The 21,826-nt window shown below is 32.3% G+C and overlaps 1 protein-coding gene and 1 long non-coding RNA gene across 6 annotated transcripts in view; one reads left to right on the top strand and one right to left on the bottom strand.

The window, feature by feature from the left end:
• Positions 1 to 1,619: 1,619 nt before the first annotated feature.
• The window catches only part of LOC143352590 (dystrobrevin beta), a 40,466-nt gene continuing 20,259 nt past the window's right edge, over positions 1,620 to 21,826 (bottom strand). Inside the window, exons 2-18 of one of the 5 annotated variants that reach the window (XR_013081968.1) lie at positions 19,956 to 20,120; positions 18,281 to 18,497; positions 16,931 to 17,013; positions 16,699 to 16,850; positions 15,456 to 15,564; positions 13,396 to 13,562; positions 13,182 to 13,309; positions 12,994 to 13,092; positions 12,811 to 12,892; positions 12,469 to 12,507; positions 12,271 to 12,389; positions 10,202 to 10,367; positions 9,811 to 10,106; positions 7,792 to 7,937; positions 7,595 to 7,681; positions 5,158 to 5,217; positions 3,527 to 3,576 (exon numbers count right to left, since the gene is read on the bottom strand). Coding sequence is in view for 4 of the 5 variants with exons in the window: in XM_076785212.1 (XP_076641327.1) it covers positions 3,314 to 3,576; positions 5,158 to 5,217; positions 7,792 to 7,937; positions 9,811 to 10,106; positions 10,202 to 10,367; positions 12,271 to 12,389; positions 12,469 to 12,507; positions 12,811 to 12,892; positions 12,994 to 13,092; positions 13,182 to 13,309; positions 13,396 to 13,562; positions 15,456 to 15,564; positions 16,699 to 16,850; positions 16,931 to 17,013; positions 18,281 to 18,497; positions 19,956 to 20,115 (2,286 nt within the window). In the remaining variant the exon portion in view is untranslated. Of the gene's footprint in view, positions 3,577 to 5,157; positions 5,218 to 7,594; positions 7,682 to 7,791; positions 7,938 to 9,810; positions 10,107 to 10,201; positions 10,368 to 12,270; positions 12,390 to 12,468; positions 12,508 to 12,810; positions 12,893 to 12,993; positions 13,093 to 13,181; positions 13,310 to 13,395; positions 13,563 to 15,455; positions 15,565 to 16,698; positions 16,851 to 16,930; positions 17,014 to 18,280; positions 18,498 to 19,955; positions 20,121 to 21,826 lie in introns of all 5 variants that reach the window. The other 4 variants (XM_076785213.1, XM_076785212.1, XM_076785214.1 and 1 more) reach the window with 4 other exon arrangements.
• On the top strand, positions 16,992 to 17,908 carry LOC143352600 (uncharacterized). The gene is made up of 2 exons (XR_013081969.1): positions 16,992 to 17,182; positions 17,520 to 17,908. It is a non-coding gene; the product is annotated as an uncharacterized LOC143352600 (long non-coding RNA).

Genomic DNA, 21,826 nt, shown 5'->3' with positions numbered 1-21,826 from the left:
AACATATGCCCGATAATTACAAAGATCTACTATGGGACACTCTCCATACAATGGATCAGTAAATACTAAGGATTTTAATTTCCGTAGTTGTGACAAATTTCTTGTATCCTTTCAATTAAAGAAGTCGTTAATTGTGATTGGAATGCAATTCAATTATAACTACATACCTTTATAAAACACAATTGATTTCCTGCCAAATTTAGACAAAGTAACTGTGACTTCTTTGAAAAAAATTTACCAATTCTTTTTAATTTATTGTTGGCTAAGTTAAGGTCTTCCAACCAGGGTAATTTGGTTAAAACCTACATAAATGAGAGGTAATATTAGTACAGAAAGGTATATTATGCATTTTTGCCATCATTTTTATCCAAAACTAATAAAAATTTATACTTGGAGGTTGTCTATATTATTTCCCGACAAATATAAAACTCTCAAACATGTACAAGCATCCAAATTCGATATACAAGATATTTCGTTGGAGTACAAATACAGCTTTTTCAATGGACAATTTTTTTTGAAAGGTGGTATATCCTAAATCAAATTATATATTATATTATACATAGATTATAGAAACTTACAGATTACATGAAATCTATTACAATACTTTGAGTCCACAGTCGACAATCCACAATTCCTGTATGTGAGTTAATTCTGAAATAGCATAAAACGATCTAATATCGCGTTGACAAATTATAACTAACGTCCGAACATTTCGTCTTGAAGATATCATGTTTTGAAGAGAAGTAATTGCAGAATTAAATAAGTACACTTCACGTTTACTATTATTCTTTGTACCTGTAAGGAAAGTCTTTTAATGGAAATAACGGAAAGTTTTGATTTGTTAACATTTTTGAATTTTTTAAAAATTTACTTTATCATTACCTCTTTTATTTAAGAAATTGGCCATTATCAAATTTGCGGTTAACTTCTATAATGGCAATTGTTTCATGTTTTATTTTCTAGCCGTATTTATACAATTTCGATATTTTTCTCAATAGAACGTCGGACATTCTATATATATATAGGGTGTTAAAAAAAACCAATTCAATATTTATATGGTATATAGAGCACACTGTTCTGAGTAAAAAAGCCTTAGTAAACATAGGTCAAAGGGTCAACCTAGGAGTCAACAAAGGGTCGAGGAGGTCTTGTAGCCTAGCCGCCCCGTTCGCCATCACTCGACTACTTCCTATGGGGACACATTAAAAACTCCGTAATGTGAATTAAGCTTATGACGCGGAAAACATGAAAATCAGAATACACGAAGGTAAATGTTAAAATGTTACATAGGGAATCATTTAAACAAAGAATTGTTAAGTGCATTGAAGTAAGAGATAAGCATGCATTTTGAAAACATGCGAAACTATGAAGTACAAATAAAACGATCACACCTTTTCTGCATTTTCCTGCAAGTTTAACCTTGAATGACCCCTTGAGTCATAGGTCATTAAACACATCTTGAAACATCTTCCACTATTTGATGGTGGATAAAAAACATATCATTCCATTTAAAAAAAGAAAGTTGACCTTCACCACACCTTGGAGTGTCCACTGGGAAAAATAAAAGTCGCACCACATGATGTCTCCATAAGTATTAAACAACTTTCATGTGAAACATTATATGAAAGACAGTGATTCGGTAAATCCGATTTATAAATTGTTACAAGTTATTATTTTATTTTTTATTCAGTAATTGTATCATGTTGTTATTACACAATTCTTGTAAATGTTTATATAGACAAAAGTGATCATATGAATATATACACAGAATATTTGCGAATGTTATGCGCTACGTAAATATTACAAAATGCGTCGCTTTTTATTAATTACAATTCAATGGTCATTTATTGAATAATATTTAATTACATAATGTAGGAACTAAAATTTAAATATTGTACAGAAAACAATATCTGTCCTATTATTATGCAACATACGGCTGTAAATGCGATGTGGCTATGGTGTACAACTTAGGCATTCGAATATACATAGCAATTTCTGAGTATGCCAAAAATGAAGGGACAAACTTAGATAGTAATCGAAATGCCTAAGAAATACAGTCTCATACATACATTAGTATTTTATGTTTGGTACATAATCAACAGTAATATTTATATACATGTCATCCCTGTAATGGTGTAACACAATGTACCTCGAAGCTATCAAGTCGTGAATATTCTTTATCATTCAAGTAATAGGGTATACAAATAATTAACAAATAATTCAAGTAATACATAGATAATGGGAACTTTCAATTTATTTTAGATTGATTATCATGATAAGTTTCTTTTTGATAATCGTTACAAAGTAAATGTGACATATAGGATAATAATATAAGTAAAAGAAAATGAAAATGGAAGTGTCACGTACGAATCGGTAGCTTCGAAATCTTTATCATTAACAAACAGTGTCATCTATCGAACAGAAGTTTCAATAATGTATTTATATATCTCATATTACTGAATGTTGTATCTAAGTAGTATGAATGTATAAAAGAACATGAGCTTCTGTAACTAAGCTTTCATTAACAGTTCTTTTATTCAATATTTTAAAAAGTCCATTAATTACATTTACTCACCTCCTTATACAAAGTTTGGTCAAATATTTGACTTGTGCAAAATTTGTTTCTATTTTATTACCTACACATTGTAGACTGAAAGTTTATTATTGAGCACCTAGTTTTAAATTAACGTTTCTTCATATATTTGTGTGAAAGGTACATAAATGATTAATAAACAAGTAAACAAAGTTTGTGTTTCATGTCTAATCTAACTACAATATCTGTTCTCATCTCTTTAGGCCCATAGATGTTATATGTAAAGATGTTAATCACTTGCAGCATTACATTTATTACATTTAATTTAGGAAAATAGGAATAATGCCATTCCTGTATTAGACAAAAATCTAACTTATGTAATCATAATTAAATTGTGTAAATGCTTACCAATATTACAATAATTTTAGAAGCAAAAAAAACTTTTGCATTTTATAAATGCTGTAAATGTCAGATAAAAAGTTCAGTTCATCTACAAATAATGTTATTAATTTCATGTTTTTCTTAAAATTTATGTGGTGATACTATATGTATTTTATTCACTGAACTGACAATTCTTTTGATTAAAAGTATTGCTTTGAAAATTTAAGTTTTAAATACTGTCCAAAGTCTAATATGATGTTTATATATGTATATTTCACACTAACACCCAGATATATGCCCATCATAAATAACTCATGGTGCTATAATAATTTATTTGCGTTTCAGTTGGTAGCAGTTTCTAAGCCATTATAAAGTACATATAAATGTCTTTTAATAAACTTATCGATTGACCCATCTCTTCACTGGTTCTGTCCAGTTGGATTCGTTATCCTCTTCTTTTTCTCCATCTGCTTCCTCTCTCTCCCCTCTTTCTTGCTCTTGTTCACTGGATGGAGTTGCTGATGGTGTTTGTGTCATATTAACATTACGTGCACGCAATTCAGCCAAGAAGTCATTTTCTTGCTGATAACGACGTTGAAGTTCTTCTCTCCAAGAATTGCCACCACCACTACTATCGTCCCCATCCTCACCAGCCTCGAAGTCTAACAGACGAAAATAGTTTCGAAATTATATCTTCTAAAGTATAAAATGATTTATTATACACTAGTGTTTCATTCTAATACTTTTCCATTTTAATTGTTCCGAGTAAATATATACCAATTTTACAGAAGTTTAGCATATACATATACAAGGTGAGACATTTAAAAAGGAACATTTAAATATCTTATATGTATAATTGTATGAAAAAGTTGTTCAGAACAAAGTTATGCTACTCAAATAGTACACTTAACTATAAAAAAAGCTTTTTCTCCAAGTCATTTTTTTACGAGATTTTAATGTGTGTCTAAAAAAATGTTATCTCTGTGTGAGATTTAAACCTGTAATAGGTTTCAAAAAAAGGTAATTGAAATTATAATAGTAAGTTTAATTACACTGGTCGACAGAATAAAAGTTGTTTTGTTTTTCTACATCCACTCAATGAATCTCATAGAATTGTTTATATGTTTTTGGGAAATTCGATTTTGAAAAAGACAAATTATCAACTTGTTTTAGACCCTTAATTTTCAAAATAAATTGTGAAACATCTCAGAACATTAGCGCGTTAAAGATTTAAACATGCTTAAATGTTTACAATGTTATACAAAATTACACGCGGTTGTATTTGGGACAGTTTATATTATCATTTTGCGTAAGAATCATTCGTATAATTTTTATTGGTAGAGGCGAAAAAATTCTTAAAGTTAAAAATTCGTCTTACTTTTTAAAAATAAATTTTCTGAGCACGATGGGGGAAAAACAAGTTTCAGATTAGGCATAAGGCTATGGTTATCCTGGATGCAGATTAGAGTATCTACATTAGCTACTCGTCTGAGTGAGTATGCATCCAGTAATAACCGTAGCCTTACTCATATTCATGTTGACCAGTGTTTTGAATTACAATCTTCAAGTGTCTCCTTGCCAATGTCTTCCGCCAATGAACCTATAAATGTTCAATAATATTATGAAATATTGTTATTAAATATATAAATTATATTTTAAGAATAAATGAGTGGAGTGGAAGACTAATTTTCTATAAGAATATGGAAAAAAATTATACAAATCGTTACATTTAAAAGACAGGCGACCTTGAATTCTTTCATTTGAGTTTTTCATATAATCATATTATAATTAGCAGTGATATTTAGGTATTCCAATTTAAGTTCTCTATCCGGTATATCTATACAAAATACATATTGAACTATTTCATGTTAATTACAATTCTTAAATACTTATTTATAACTTAGACCAATACATAAATATGTCCAAAAATTCTTTACAACAAATGTACATTATAATATTCTATATGATTGTATAAAAATTAAATTCTAGGTAATTAACTAGTTCTGATAACAACATAAAAGTCTTTACTATATGATTTAAGGTTTATTACAGAGATGTACGAGGTAGTAACATTAACAATTTAACAGTAATATTCTACATTCTGAAATAGCAGATCACTTTTCATAATGCTCATTCATGGTAATAATTATACTAATGCAAAAAAGCAAGTGATGTCATATTTTGCAAATGCTTGTGAGAATGTAAAAGGTACAATAATGTTCAGAATTTTAACAAACCCTTACCTAACGGCTTTCTGATGTTAAGTCGGCCAGAGTTGTGAGAATGATCCTCCTGGTCTGAGTCTGCAAGCCACCAGGACACATTCACAGGGGGTGCATATCACACACATTCCACAACACGTCTAAAGTGTTATTTGTATAGAAACATCTATTTGTTATCCAGCACAGAAAAAATTTCATAATAACTTTGAATAAATTCCTGATTGCTACCAAATCACATCTGATATGTTATTTTTAATTAATATTGCTCAAAGTGTTTAATAAAATATTTCATGAATTAACTTTTAGAATATTAATTAAAAATATAATAAGTGCAATCATACTCTTCACTTTTACTAGATTTTACATACAATTTATGATTCAAATTAATAAACCGTTTTAAATAATTTTTAATTGTTTTTACGTAAACCAGAAATAAATTTCTATTTGCCAATTTAACAGTATAATGCCCTAAAACAGAGATTTTGTTGTTTTGCGTGTAGTGTAGTCTGTGCTATTGCTAGACTAAACTTTGCTAACTCTATTCTAAATGAGAGAAAACAAGAATTACAACAGGCAAATGTGTAAATAAGGGTGTAAACTAGATATATACAATGACATAGAGTTTGACATGAATTTGTTTTTTAACAGTACACAAATTATAATTATATTTAAGAAATTAATACAAATTATGGCTGAAAATTTGCTATAGTAGTACAGGAGATAAAACTACATGCAAAAATGAATCGAAAATATAGAATAAAATTTTCTTATATGAAGCTTCGTTGTTGAAAAAATTAGTTGTGAAAATTGATTAAACCACCTGCTTTAGGATCACATATGCTTTACTAGTTACATATGTCTTGTCTATACATTACGTACCCACCCAGTTAGCCAAATGCTGTTTCGAGGTGGTGCAATGTTTGTATCGCACTTTGCGAGCAAAAGACTGCTTGGAGCAGAATTTGGTCCCTATTTTGTATGAATGTGGCACCAAAACGTGTTGAAAAATTCCCAGCTAAATGCGAAAACAGATGGATCAGAATTTGAGTGCAAAGTTTGCTGGCAAAATTCCATGCCAAATTTGGGTCAAACCTTGGCTTCGTTAGAGAGGGTAAGTTGGTCGCACTAAGGGCGGGCCTAACATTGCTTTAAGTAAGAGTAAATATCGGGAAAAATCGGAGTAAACCTTGTTGTGGCAGGGAAAACTGAATTTTATTTAAACTTCTAAGTTACATAATTTGGAGTTTCATGTATTTTCAATAATTTAATTCCGTTTTTCCCCCTACAGAAAGGTTTACCTTAAATAAATGGAAAAGTCTTTTGCTCACAAAGTGTGATACAAACATGCGCAAAATTTGCTCGGAAACAGCATTTGGCTAACGGGGTACTATCTCAATTTATAATAAAAATATTCTACATTTTTTAGTTTTTACATTAGGATCACTTTCTTTTTATTTGTATAATTAATTAATTCGGTAATATAATTTGAAAGATTGTGATTTTGCACAAAAAATAAATTGAAAATGTGTAAAAATGTGTTGATATTGAATATGTTGAGCTAAAATTAGTGATATATTTGCAACATTCATTTAATCTCGAACGAAGCATATAGTATATACTATAATAAAAGTTTTGATATATATTTTCGATTTTTTTTTCTTACGTAGAATTATTTCCTTACAATTTCAATTACTATTTTATTAATGCCCTATACTTTAATTATTATAGAGTATTTCCATTATCATAATTTTGTAATATATTATTAATTTATGGATATAAATAATGTTAATATTGTAATTTCAATTTTTATTATTTATAAATCCTGAAAATGCATTGAAAATATTAGACTATTTGCAAATATACAACTATTTAATAATAATAGATCTCTGATGAAATTGTAACGTCTTGTAGAGTTGTGTATGCACATAAATTTAATGCACATATTTATATACATATATACATATACATGTACATATATATATATACAAAATTTTTATTTTCGTTTATAAGTTGTAGAAATAGAAACATGTAATAAAATTTACCTTGTACCAATGACTTAGTTCCATAATAAATTTGTAAAATCTTCTTTAGTATGAATAGGAAGGGTAATGCTAATACTGTTACATGCCATAAAAATCTAATGACATGATAGATTAAAATTACTTTGATACATGCCTGTTTACACTAATATGGCTATATTTATTAGAGAAAGTAGATGTGAAAAGATAAATATTTCACATAGCCTACTGTTATGTTGGTTTTACTTCAACTTTGATGGATAAATTACTTCAAATATTACAAATGAAATATGAATATATTTACAAGATATTTAGTAATTTGGCAATATTCTTTTTACACATTTTGAACTACTTATAAATGTATTTTGTTATTAAGCAATTTATGTTATAGTGTTATCTATTGTATTAAATATAAAATTTTATGAAATGATGATTGTTACCTCTTAAAGTTGATTATAACATTCTGAATTATAAGAAGAAAAACTTGTATCTCTTATATCTAATCCGAATATGTAATTATTGGTGGCCTGTGTTAAACAAAATAACTAAGTACAAATTCTGGTGCCATTTAAAACTACATAAATACTTTGCATTCATTTCTGACGCAAATTGTAGTACAATTAATCATTTAACATACCTGAATTTAATTCCCTCACAAGCGTTGACATGGCATTAGTAACACTGTCAGCAGCTACCAACAAGTCATTGCGCAAAGATCGGCCCAAGCTATTATTCGCACTGCTGGAACCACTTCCTGGTAAGCTGTTTGTCCTGAACGCAGACCTGATATCGAAAATCTCTGTTTTCTTTGCACAAAGCGAGTTTTAAATAACAGAACTAAATTAGGATTGTATCATTCCACACTTATTGTGCAAGCACCTATCGTCAAACATTTGCTCTTTTTTGTATAAAATTGCGTTGTAATTACGTAATAAAATATGTAAATGAAAATTTCAAACTAGCAATATACTGTCACACACATGCAGAATGATGTGAAAATAGTATAATAATTTGAAATGGTGATATTTTTTGTCCTTTTTTTTTTTGTATTATTAGTTATCTATATATACATCTACAATATACACATACATATAGTACTTCATTTCTTGCTCATAAAGATAGTACCAGAAACGTATATTTGTAAGAATATTATAGAAACTCGAATTTTATTCTTTGCAAATTTAAAAACGCTATTTGGGATACTAACATATCGTGTGGCGTTCCTATTGTAATAAATGTATCGCACAAATTTCTAAAAAAATTCACCAATTTTTGTCACTGATATCAACTACAGATGACATTTCTGGATTTGATGTACATATTTATTACACATGTATGTAAATAAATCGCATATAACTTGCACCTGTCACATTCACCAAAAAAAAAATAGCAGTCTTTATTGTATCAGTGCATTATATACAAATGATGCTAATCGAATAGTTCTTCTATATTTGATATAAATGTTCTAAAAATGTAGGGATATTAAATTATATAAGATATTAAAAATATATCATAACTAATACATACAAACTTAATTTAACAAAACTAAGAGAATGTGTATGCAATAATTATATGATTCTATGTATATAAAGAAAAATATAACAACATTTTAAAAGTGTACAATAAAATTTGTTAACATACTATGTAAAGTACATTGATACGTCTGCTTCATTTTATACAATATACATGCCCGTAACTAATATGTATGTCAATGACATAAAACTATAAAAATATAATAGAACAAAAGCGTCATAAAATAGCATAAAGCAACATCGTTTAAATAAACTGCTCCTTTATAACGAAAGTTAAAATTAAAGTTCACAGCGTCATCAATATAGGAATGTTTCAAAACATGAAAATTGTCTTATATTTAAGTAGTACCAAAATTATTTCTGTTACTAGTTAAACAAAAATACATACGCTTTAACATTTACATGCAACAATCAAATGTGTGATTACGGTGCTAATTATTCAACAGTGTGCAGCCTATGAATTTATTGTAACTAGCACTGTTTATATAGAAGAAATCAATTTTTTGATACGTCTGTATAGAAATATACAAATAATATGTATAATCAGAAAGTAGATGCATCTTTTGCCATCGGATAAATATACTCAGACAACAATATCTATTATGTATTTGATTTCTTCTTAAAATTTAGACATAAATTCGTACTAAAAATTAAGTAATAGTGACTATTTCGAATATGGCATACAGTGCATAGCGAATGTAAAATGTACAGGAGGAAGTTATCCTTTATTTTAGATAATATAAAAGCCGATAATGTTAATATTGATGACATTATCACTTACTCAATTAAGTACATTACAAATCTTTGTACAAATTATTTGTATATTAAATGACTCACACATTCATCGATAAAGACTGTTGATAAAAATAATTGATGAAACATATTCGAGGCTTGTCTGGATATTTTTTAATGTAAGTTCTAATCGTAAATATAATTTTTCACGTAATTGAAATATCAATGTAGAAATATTCTCAGTGATATTATACTAAAATGATTCATTTGATAACAACGAAACAATATTTTATACAAAGATTGTTATTTGCAATACGATTTGTTTTATATTTGTCTGTTCTGAACTATTGTTTAATTTATTTGTAGCATAGATTTTCTACATGCCTGCCTACCTTACATCACCTCCAACACATGATAAGTTATCTGGAATAGGATTTTGTATTGTTCCGAGCATAGCGTTACTGGGTACATTTGCCACTGATGTCGTTGGAACAGGGTTTTGATAGCTTTGAGACATCTGTTGTTGACACTGCGATTGTTGCTGTTGTTGCTGAGGAGTTGTAGATAATGGACCACCTGGTGTCGGCGGTGCTGATCTACTACTTGGAACAGCACCTGGTGGTAAAGGAGGTGACTTTGTACTGCGTGGTGAACTGTTTGGTGTCGATCTTGGAGATGCTTGATGATTCTACAATCATTGATAACTTCAAATGTTGCATCTAAATTACAGGATATCTGTGATATAGGTAAAGAAAGATATTTTATATTTATTGAGTATAATACCTTTAGCATTTTCATTAAACCTTCTAGTTGTACCATTAATTGTCTTCTAGAATCTTGTAAGGTGGCTAAGTGAGTTTCCAACTCGTCTTTTTTTTGCCTCAAGGCCCTCAATTCTGACATTAGCGCAGGATTTTCTAAGCCAGCAGCTTCTATCTCTTGTTGTCTCCTACAGTTGGATTTCATATTCGTGTGAGAAACACAAGATTATTCAGAATTAAGACATAGAATATTCATTTAACTGAATATTCTATTTCATTAACTTTAAGCTGAAGCGTAAATGTATTATAGATGTTGTATTTGTGTGTGAATCTAATGAATATATTAGTGGAAATAAATTTATGTTTTTAAATCGATTTAACAATCAATTAATTGAGAATTATTCAGGTAAATGTATTTCATTACACTTTTAAATGGGATATAATTACATATTCAGTAGTAGAAATAGGCAAATTTGAATTATTACTAAAGTAAAACACACATACCAATGATAACATTAGATTCGGTCCTCTGTAGTTTCAAGACTGCATATAGGGTGTTTAATTTCATCTTATTATTACATTAGTTATACAATGTAGATTTAGAATTACTGAGCAGAGACATCAATGTTTGATGTTCTTTAATAAGGTCATACGAGACGGTTCATTTAAGTAAGCTCGCTCGTCATACACTCTAGTAGCATTTATGGTTGGCATTTTGTTGGGCCTTCGTTGCGGTATTGGTTGGCCAACTGTTAGAAATCTCGCCTTTTTCGGTCGTCTCGTTGTGGACATATATCGAGAAAAGACTAGAGTCGAATAAAGTGGTGGGAGTCATACAGCCTAGCACGCAAGTCGGGGAAGGAGATGAAAGCTGCTCACGAGCAACTTGTTGGTCAGCCCTGGTATAGAGTATAATTTTTGAATTCATGCTGGTCGAAACTGGCCAGAGAGGGTTTTTGGTAACTATCTAAAAAAAGTGGATTCCTCACCGATTTCAATGACCTTGAAGTGGATTTTGATGGGTTTGAAATATGTTGTCTAGGATGTGATTCTGAGCAACTCCAACAATTGGTGGGGTTAACTCGTAGCCATATATCCGGACATCATTGTATATCTTTTGCAGTCAATCGATCAACTATAATTCCATCACATTTGGAAATTTAGCGATATCATTTTAAGAATTTAATATCTTTATGCGGTAACTATCTACATTGTATAACATTTCTTTTCATTTCATCAGAGTGTTCATGCTATTACTAGCCATTTTCTTGCAAGTAAGAAATATTAAGAAAAAATGAAAGAAAGAGAAGTAATACTATTTTTTTGCAAGCAAACTAATGGCGTATGTGATTTTTTTGTGTTTGCACTATTTTTTTCGAAGTGAAGGTTACCTTCAATTTTGTAAATGGAATGCTATACATTTCATTATATCATAGTAAAGTGTGTATCAAGACAAATTCATTAGTATGCAACGCAGTGACTTTGAAAGTCTTACAACGTCAGAAATGAAAGAAACATTTTGAATGTACACCCGAAAGCCTCAACACACACAACTGTATTTTGAATGTTCGGTTTATCATAAACGATATCTTTACGAAATATTGAAAATGTTTCTTCCATTTCTGACCTTGTATGGCCTTGTAGGTCATTGTGTCGTGTACAAATGAATTTGTCTTGGCACACACTTTCATATGATGTAAAAAGATATACATACATACATGTAGCATTCCATTTAAAAAGTTGAAGGTTACCTTCATTTCGAAAAAAATTACATATGCCATTACATTGCTTACTTTTAAGAGCTGCTAGCTTACCTTTTCGTCTTTAATTTTTACCTAATATTTATTATTTATAAAAAAACGTTGACTAGTAGTAGCGTGAACACCCTGTATGTACAGGGTGATATCTCACAAAGGGTGAAAGTTGTAATTGTAAGTTTTCTTGTGATGTCTTCAGCACTAATATGCACGCTATGCAACCAAGGTAGTAAAGCAAAACAGAATGTTTATAACATGCATGATCCTAGGATGGTTCGACAGGATGATCTGAGGTTTAGGCTTGATATAAAGGAAATAAACGACACAGGTATACCTTAACCTTGCAATCTCGCGCATTATTTCCTTGTTCTTTGCTTCTAATTGCGATATAAGTTCGCGTTGTGCTCTCGAGGCATCTAACGACACCAAATTAGCGTCAGACGGCGCCCTACCCTGGAACGCAATAATTTTTAAAGTGAGATTGTATCTATATTGACAATGCTTACGTTACATTCAAAATTTGTATACTTACTGCTTGCTCAGCTTGTGACATTCTGGATGCGGCTCGTGGCTGTCAATATGGTTGAGGTATTACAAGTAATGAAACAATGTTGCAACTTATCAGTGTTCATCTCACTGTTCTAACTTATTAGTGATATAGAATTTTGCTTTATTTTTATTCTGTATGCTAAATCTTGAGTGACACAGAATTCATGTAAGTTAGCTCAGCCTAACATAATATTTTCAGAAGAGTTGTCATTACTTTAATATAAAAATGAATCATTTAGCATTTTCCAATATTAAGTGGAGCATACAGAATGTAAAATAAAGATTTGCCATATTACGTTGAAAAAAAGGTAAGTTGATATCTTACCATGGTTCTAGCTTCCTGAGCCAACCTTTGTGCGTATCGTGCTATTAATTTATGTTCATCATCCAGTCTTGAACTATCCATACTGTATAGTACCCAAGTAAAAAAAAAATAAATAAAATATGACTTCTTATATGGATGTTTAGCAAAAATTCATATGCAGATGAGATAGGCATAAGTTCTCACCTCCTTAATGTAGAACGGCTATCCATTGATCCAGAATCAAAAGGAGCCATAAAACCAGGGTCTGGAAAACCGTTGTGAGATGGTAGAGGCGATGGTGGGCTATAATGCAGAGAATTGATTTCAATGGATAACTATGTTGTTAGAATAAAACGTGCTAATAATTTATTCATTACAGCTTGAACACTTACACGATATGAGATAAGTCTAAAGTCTTTTCAGGTTGTTCAGGAAATCGTGGTAAACTGTTTTTTCCTTTCTCAGGTACGCACCTAAAGCTTTTCCGCAGGGAATGTCCAATTTGCTTGCTCGGCGATTTCTACGCAAAAATATAAAGTAAATGTAATAATGTGAAAAGTACATTGTCTGTGAAAAGATTTGAAACTCGAACTTTAGAGAACGTACGAAACTGCTGTATTCTCTCGTCTCGTGATCGTTATTATGTGTCCCAGAAACTTTGCCTCGCCAAAAACAGTCTTGACAAAGCTGATATGAGTGACATTTCTGACACCTGTATCGGAAGCCGGTGAAGTTCTCTTTGTGACACACGTCACACATGACGGGATGAGCCACTGAAAGTCGTAAGGTTACCGATTGAATTTTGAACAATGCGTTATTCTAAATTTTCAAATGGCTACGTCATACATCTGTTGTGAAATTAGAAGCTTAGACAAAACAAATCAACAATTTAGTGAAGCTTTTGTGATATTGCGTACAGGGGGAAAGTTTTTTAAATGCCTCATTATACGTTTTTCTCATCTAGATTACCCAATTATTTTCTCCAGCTGTGATGGTACGAGGGTCACGTTAACTAATTTTAATGGTTTCAAGGGGCAAATGAAATAGACGGAAAATTTTGTTGTGGATGTAATTTTTTAATATTTTGTTCAAGATTGTCTATATATTTTGAATGTATGCATTTTTTCTTGTATGTTATTGCCAACGTTATTAAACAGGGTGTGCCAAAAATGGCGGAAAACTTTGAAAGAAGTGCTTCCTGAGGTCATTTGAAGTAATTTTTTCCTTTACGAAAATTTTCTCTGCGTGAAAACAAAGCCGTGGAGAACATTTTCGTAAAAGAAAAAGTTACTTCAAATGATCTCAGGAACTACCCCTTCCAAGGTTTTCCGACATTTTTGGGACACCCTGTATATGTATCTATCTATTACGTATAATGATATTATGAATATTAATTTTAATCTTTGAAATTCAATATTAAATAATCGTGTTTTCAGAAACATTCCTCGTATTATAAGAGAAGTATAATGAGATAAGAAAATTATAGTAAACAAAAGAATGGAAACAACGGTTTGTGCAATAGCAAATCCTTTATACACGCGTGTATAGATGCTAGATACAAAAACAGGTTAACCGAATTGTGTCCCGGTCCCTGATTCGACACTGTACTGATGAGTATAACTCGACCTCGACCCTTATGCTCTATTGTTTGGTGGGGTTTACGATGGTCGAAGACTAGGGCTCTGGAGGCACACATGTTTGTCACCTGTGAGGATGTCGTAAAACGGCCTTCCAGGGTCCTAGTCCCGAGGACATCTGCTTCGGCTTAATTATATGACTCAAGGGAGGGGGGGGGGGCTCCTTGAAGGCGAGAGTCAACAGGAATCTTTAAACATTACTCGAAATAAGCGATGTTGTTGTGAATTTTAGGATGAAAGTCCGGGAACGTTGCGGACCGCAAACGGTATGAATAATTTTCAAGATACATGTACTGCATAAAATATCGAAAAATTTCTTATGACCTTAGTCCATGTAAGTCAACACTTTCCCTGAAACTGTAAAATAAATATTATTTATTATATCATGAAAATACTAAGAGCCCTTTTAACATTTAAAAGTTTGTCATTTGTAATAACATTAATAGGTTTTACAGTAGAATTACCAGTGGAAAGTGATTAACCAATTAATTTGTTGAAGTTTTCAATTTATTCTTTCTACGAAAAACGAGAATTATGCGACGTTACATGTGCGAAAGTATTCAATTAAAACACTTTTGCTAAAGCATTTTTTCCAAATGTAACAATTGTCCCCAGAAAGCTGTTGGTACCTATTATACATCATTCTATTCGTTTCGACGGGCTGAATATGAATATTACTTCCGTTATTTTTTTACGGAAATTACAAGTTCTTGAGATATCCGCAGAAAACTTTCTTACGAGGACATAAGTGTACGTCTATGACACACACAGAAGCATAGCTGACAGCGTCGGAAGGGTTCTTAAACGAATTCTGGCTTAGTTTGATTTAAGTTTTCTGGAGAAGGGGTGCAGGGGAAAAAAGGCAAAGCCAGTTGTTTCTTTGTAACAGATGCAGCTGGCTGTGTCATAGGCGCGCACTTATAGGCAGAATTCAATCGTCTAGTAAGAAAGTTTTAGCAGGTGCCAAAAGCTCGAGGGAGCAATTCGAAAGTCTTACCAACAAAGAAATTAGAAATCGTAGGAACTCACCAGTTTCGACGGCAGCCATTCTATGGTATAGTGGAAGCCAGATTAATAAGTTTGGTCCAGGGTCGGACATCAGCGTATCCAAAAAATCGTTGACCGTGATTTTTAAATTCTAAAACACAATGTAATAATGTTAATAATTTCCAGCGTTTATTCGCACAATCTCGGACAGAACGTGCGTAATCAAGATTATGAATCTGGTATTGCAGCTTTTATTTGCGTGCACATTTAATATGAAACATAGCATACTAAGTATAGTGGCGAGCATATAAGTGGAGAAATGTGTGGTTGGTCGATTTACTTTAAACATTCTTTCTGTGACACCCTGTATACTCATATATGTATGTATGTTTCAAATATATTGTAACACGGGTCGGTCTGACGAGCGACAGTTCTAGTAGAGATCCTATATTGTTTGTAGTGTGCCGAACGTAGAGAAGGATAGCAATTGAAAGAGAAACATGACTGAGGTTCAGGCGTTGGGCAAATATTACAAAGGACTCGAGCCTGTTCAGCCTTTTAACCCGTTTGCATCATAAGGAAATATGAAAAGAAGATCTTTATCACCAAACTTTTTTTAAATTATATTTAAGTACAAAAATGACTACAAGTAAAAGAACTTCAAATTTCAGCATTATAAGAAAAACTTAGAATTACCACTTTCATCTCCAACAGCACCCTCCATTTCTATTTTTTAGCTAACGAATAATGATAGTGACCAACAAAGTTGAGCGTATGCATACGGCTCCGATGATAGTGACCAGGAAAATTGAGCGTATATATACGCTAATGATGCAAATGGGTTAAATTAAAAAATCAAAATTCCTTATTTCTGGTTTTTCGTCAATGGAATTTTTAGTATTCGTCTCGCTTTTCTGATTAAAATGACACCAAATACGATATAGTTACGATTATAATTACTTGTGTAACACGCGATTAATGTTTCGGATGTAACATTTATGGTAGAAGTAAGTATACGAATTCTTAAAGAAATTCGAAAATACTCAGAACCGTGGAAAACATGTTTCGATCATTTTTACACAAAAAAAAAAGAAAAAAATTGTTTTTAAGAAAAGAACAATACTTGTCTTCCATAATTCCATTTTACCATTTCTGATGTGTAATTTGGGGAGAACTAGAAGTTGAAAATGTGGTTAATTATAAAGAGACAATAATGAGTCCGATAATTTGCTGATTTCTTGTCGCGTATACAGTATGCAAATACTATCTACGATAAAATACTTACTTGAGGAAATATTGCATTTGAAAGACCCTCGGTGTATCCGAAAGATGGTGTCTCGTAAACCGCAGCCGTTAACGCCAAAACTTCCTTCAAATACTCGACAAACCTCCAGTGGATCATGTGACCGTTACTGTCCGATATTTGTGAATATATATCTGCACGACATATGGTCTAAATTAATAATATAGTTTTGAGATCGCAGAAAATTTGCTACACGCGAAGTTACATAACTTACATCGAAACTTGTCCATTAGTTTCCCAGCGCATAGTGTAGCTAGAGCAACTTTTACCGAGAATACGGATATTTTATTGTTTTCCCTGTGAAACGGTAGAAACTATTTATTTCCGATACACAATCAGCTGGTTTCTCACGACCAATAAGTTCCCGAACGATTGTAAAGTTTCATGAATGGTTTCATGGAACAGAGAAATCTAAATGTAAGGTGCAGTCAATTTTTTCATCAGACCCGACGTCAGCTTTCAAAAGGTAATTAAACTTGTTGTACCACTCGAGAATTGGATACCATACATTTCAAATAAAGAGAATGATCTTAATTATTTGATCACGTTGCAATGTTTATTTTTGTATGCACCTTCTGATGTTATAGGTACAAAGTTACAATTACAATATTATTTTTAATTTAGTTAAACTAATTTGTTAATTAGTTGATTTAGTTTTCAACCATGTGACACACTTATTAATTTTATATCAGTTTGCTACGCTTGCAGAGACTTTTAGCTGAAATAAATAGAAGTATTATTTTTCTTCTTTTATATTTCTTAATGTTTTGGGCAGATCACAAACTGTAACTATCGATCTCTAGTGAATTATCTGTGGCACGATAAATATGCAGAAATTGGTGCATCGATGCGTCCACCGACAACTGACAATGGTAACTGCAACGCTGGCGAGCGTCAGCTATCTGCACTAAAGGGATACAGCTTGCACCCGGAAGCCTCAAACAGTATTAAGCACAAGAAATCGGTTCACGAAAGCCTCGAGGAAACTAGTATTATACGCGGAAAGAATGTATAACCTTCTTCATTCAATTGACACCTATTCTTACAGAAAAGTATTCTCACCGTCAGTTAATTATAATCAATCCTTATGAAAGCTTTACCTGATACGATTTTATCAATAACATTTTCCAATATTAAATTATACTATAGACTCCCGTATAACACGGTCAAAAAATTGTTTAAACGGACTGTATATGTGTATCGTCTGCAGCAGTAAGTGAACAGACTTGTGAAACAATTTTTTTGTGTTGAACGTTTACTGCCATGTAAAACACATATACACAGGCTCACGAAAGTATTCGAACGCCTTCAAAGATCAACGATCAAAGATATTGATTTTCATCAACAAGATTTAGATAATAACCGGTTTGAATTACTTCTGTTGGCAATGTTATTTAGAAGAGAACTGGTAAGTAGTAAGATTTTGAATGTATGTAGTACTTATATACTACAGGCATTAAAAACCCGATAGACAGGCTTGCGGTAGGTAAAGCAGTTTGTGTGATTTGTTCGGCAAATTATTGGCCACTTTAATGAGTTTTTATGATTTGGCTGTTGTTCTCACCCTGTAGTGTAAGCAGCGAGTAGCCAATTCATCAACAAGGCCGTAGTGGCATCGACTTTGGCTTGCTGCGAAACAGGCACTCGTTTATTCAGGGCGTGAAACAACGAAGATAACAACGTTTCGAGTCTCGATACACCCAGCGTGCTTGATGGTTCCAATGTGTTCAAACCGTTTTCTCGGAACGCCTCGATTACGTTCCAGATGTCGACATTATGTACTGCGCAAAAAATGGTTGTACAATCATCATCGTGAATAAAAAAAGAATTACTGTAAACAGCAAGAGTATTCATAAATCCATGTACAGGGTGTCACAAAATAATGTTATAATGCTCATGTCGTATCATTTTCTGACACCCTTTACATATATAAACGTATTGCTCAGTATTTGTATGCTACAGTACATTTTTATATTAATGCATACAAACATGTTGCTTAAAATTACAATGTTTTCGAACGCTTTTAAAGGTTCTTGTTGTTTGTAGAACTTAACCCTTAACGAATCAATGCCGCCGTATAAGCGGCATGGCACTTTTACTTACTGGGTCCAATGCCGCGTATAAATCAAATTAATTAATAATATAAATATTTAAATTTATAATATAAATATTTTCCTTTCTATACTTGATATAAAAATGTTGAGTCCACAGTTTTTCTTCGTATGAAAAATAGCTTGGACGGTTTATATATACATATATAGCTATTACTCGATAATTGTCTCGATAATTGTTGCAGATGCTCGCTATAACACGTATCAGCAACACGGTAATAATTTTCAAAAGTATTCGTATACTGGTAATGTACAAATAAAAAGAACTGTATTCTCTATATTATCGATTACATTAACATATATTTGATTGTACATTGTACAATAACATTAATAGCAAAACTCAACTACAATCCGCTGTAACTCATAACAATTGAAAAATTGTATAATGTATTTGTATTTCGTTAGGACAGAAGTATTCGTACAGCACTTGTTTTGTTGGTAACCACGGTAGTTATGAAAGTGACTCAAGTATTACTGCAAAATAACAGTAACAGTCAATCCTTAAGACAGTTCAATTGAAATTAAGCGACATAGTAATACATTAATCTCCAGTTATCGCCAATAATAAAAAATGTGCCGAAAAGGCAACACAGCTACATTAGAAGGAAGAAATATTATTGTAATTTTATTTAAAGAGGATAAATCGTATTCACATATCGCAGCAATTGTAAAAAGAAATCGTTCAACTGTGCAAAGTATTATAAAGAAATTTGTAGAAGTGGGAATATTGCAAAACGTAAAGTGGGGTGCCTGACCAAAGAAACTGTTGACGAGAGAAGAAACTAAATTAGTTGGAATTGTTAAAAAAACTCTATTACTGCGTCTGAAAATGCAGTAGAAATCCAAGAATACAATATGCAGTAATAAAAAAATTCATCCGGAAACCGTTCGACGTGTGCTCCGTCGAGCAGTATGCACAAGTAGAGTAACCACAAGGTAACCTTTACCTAATGGCCTATTGCAAATTCAATTTGGTTTGGGGGCACTTTTGACCTCCTTATCCGGCTACATCCTTTGCCAATGAATTTCAATCGAAATTCGAAACAAGGTAGATTTTGAGAAAAATTATCCGAAACGATTTGAATGCTTTGATCTGTGTCGCCTTATAAATAAAATGTTCATACTTACAGTGAACCTTCTTCTGAATGAATCTCAATTTGCAAGCAGTGCGATACGACGCAAATCGAATGCTGTCAAAATTTTGCTGTCGCATTTCTTGCAAAAGCTGCAACCGGCTTGCCTCTCCCGTGCTCCCATTTCCTGATCCTCCGGCACCATCTTCCGCCATTTTACCTGCTCAACATAACGAAACAGCCTGTTCACTTCACTATCAGTTCCCACCGACGCGACGTGACGATTATGGAATTCGTCCAATCGTGTAATAGATAGTATGTATAATATTCTTCAATGGAATGATTCACGCAACGGGGCTACACGCAACGAGTACAAGAATGTAGCTTTTTTAAGTTGTTACAGTACAATATTATAGTTTCTCGAGTTGCATTCGCATCACGCAGCTCGCGTTGTTTGCGAGCTGGTGATGAGTAACGCGCGAAAGGTACGCGTGTGTTGATTAGTCATCGATGATTGTTAAGTCTACTAGTATGTATTCAAACACAAAAACTTGTTTCTCCCGAGATACGCGATTTGAATTTACGACACACGCGTGGAATCTGAAGGGGAATGTTAATTTTTATTCTTAGGATTTAATTAAATTAATCCTGGAATTAGGATTCTGTGCCTTTTTTATTTTCTATTTCTATTAATCTGCATATAGTATAACTCATTTTCTATGAAATAAAACGTTCAAAACTACTTATATTCTACGTTTTTATTTCTCTAGATATAACGTACTATTCCAAAGAAGTACATAATATCTTGTATATACACGAGAAGAAAGAAAAACGAAGAGAGAATTGAGAAATATAACGGAAAGGAAGAGAAATAACTATTCCCTTTCTTTTTTTCCTTAGCATCATTTCGAATATGTCGGATTTTGTTCTTTTCCTCGCGCTATCTTTTTCAATCACCAATAAAACTAACAATAAGTATCAGTTTCATCACTAAAAATCCCTTTTTTCTAATCAACCATTGTCCAATGTTGACGTTTTATAAATGTGGGAATGACTACACCGCGAAGGCCACCAACCGGCCGAGTCGTTGCCCTCACTCCGCAACAAACGCCGCGCGCCCGAACACCTAATGTCGCGCGTTTTTGACATATTGTAAACGGCCGGGGACCGAGGGAATGAACTGGCCTGTAAACATATGCCACGGGGAAAAACCCATGTAGGTGCGTTCGATCGCACCTGTGTGTACGGTAATAAAGGCAGGCCGCGGAGGACGCGGAGCATCTTTTTGCGAAACGCGACGACACGCACAGTTTTACGGAAACACGATTAACAACACGATTAACGGCTCACGATTAAGGATTACGATTACGGACGCGATTAACGGTTTACGATTAAGGATTACGATTACGGACCCGCTTATTGTACTTTTCGCGATATTACCATTGTAACCTCCGCCGCGCTATTCTAATAAAGGGCAGGTACTTTATACACAAAAATCCTGTTCCTACATAAATATCCCAATTCTTACAGGATCTGGACCTACGCGACAGCTCAAGTTGTAAGAAGACTGTGTATATGATATAGAAATGTCAATTCTAAAATGTATGCATATTTCGAAAATTTGCCCGCGGTTGTAAAACACTTATTTCAAAAGTGATAATGCAGTTTATCGCAACAGAAAAGAGCAAGGTTATTTGAAGGACAATAGGATTAAAACAATGAAATGGCTTGTAAATAGTCCTGATTTAGGACCAATAGAAAAAGGCCTAGCCAGTTAGGTCACCAGTCAGAAAAGTGTCTGATTTCGCATGAATTGACTCAATTTTAACAATGTCTATATTATTTCTCATGGCTGAAACGATCTGACCTGGTGAAAAAGTGAATATAATAGTTTTTTTTTTACATAATTGTTAGAAAGTATTACTT

Source organism: Halictus rubicundus, chromosome 3, assembly GCF_050948215.1.
Source record: "Halictus rubicundus isolate RS-2024b chromosome 3, iyHalRubi1_principal, whole genome shotgun sequence".
NCBI classification, from domain to species: domain Eukaryota; kingdom Metazoa; phylum Arthropoda; class Insecta; order Hymenoptera; family Halictidae; genus Halictus; species Halictus rubicundus.
The sequence above is the reverse complement of the archived record's forward strand: the minus strand, read 5'-3'. Positions and strand labels throughout refer to the sequence as shown.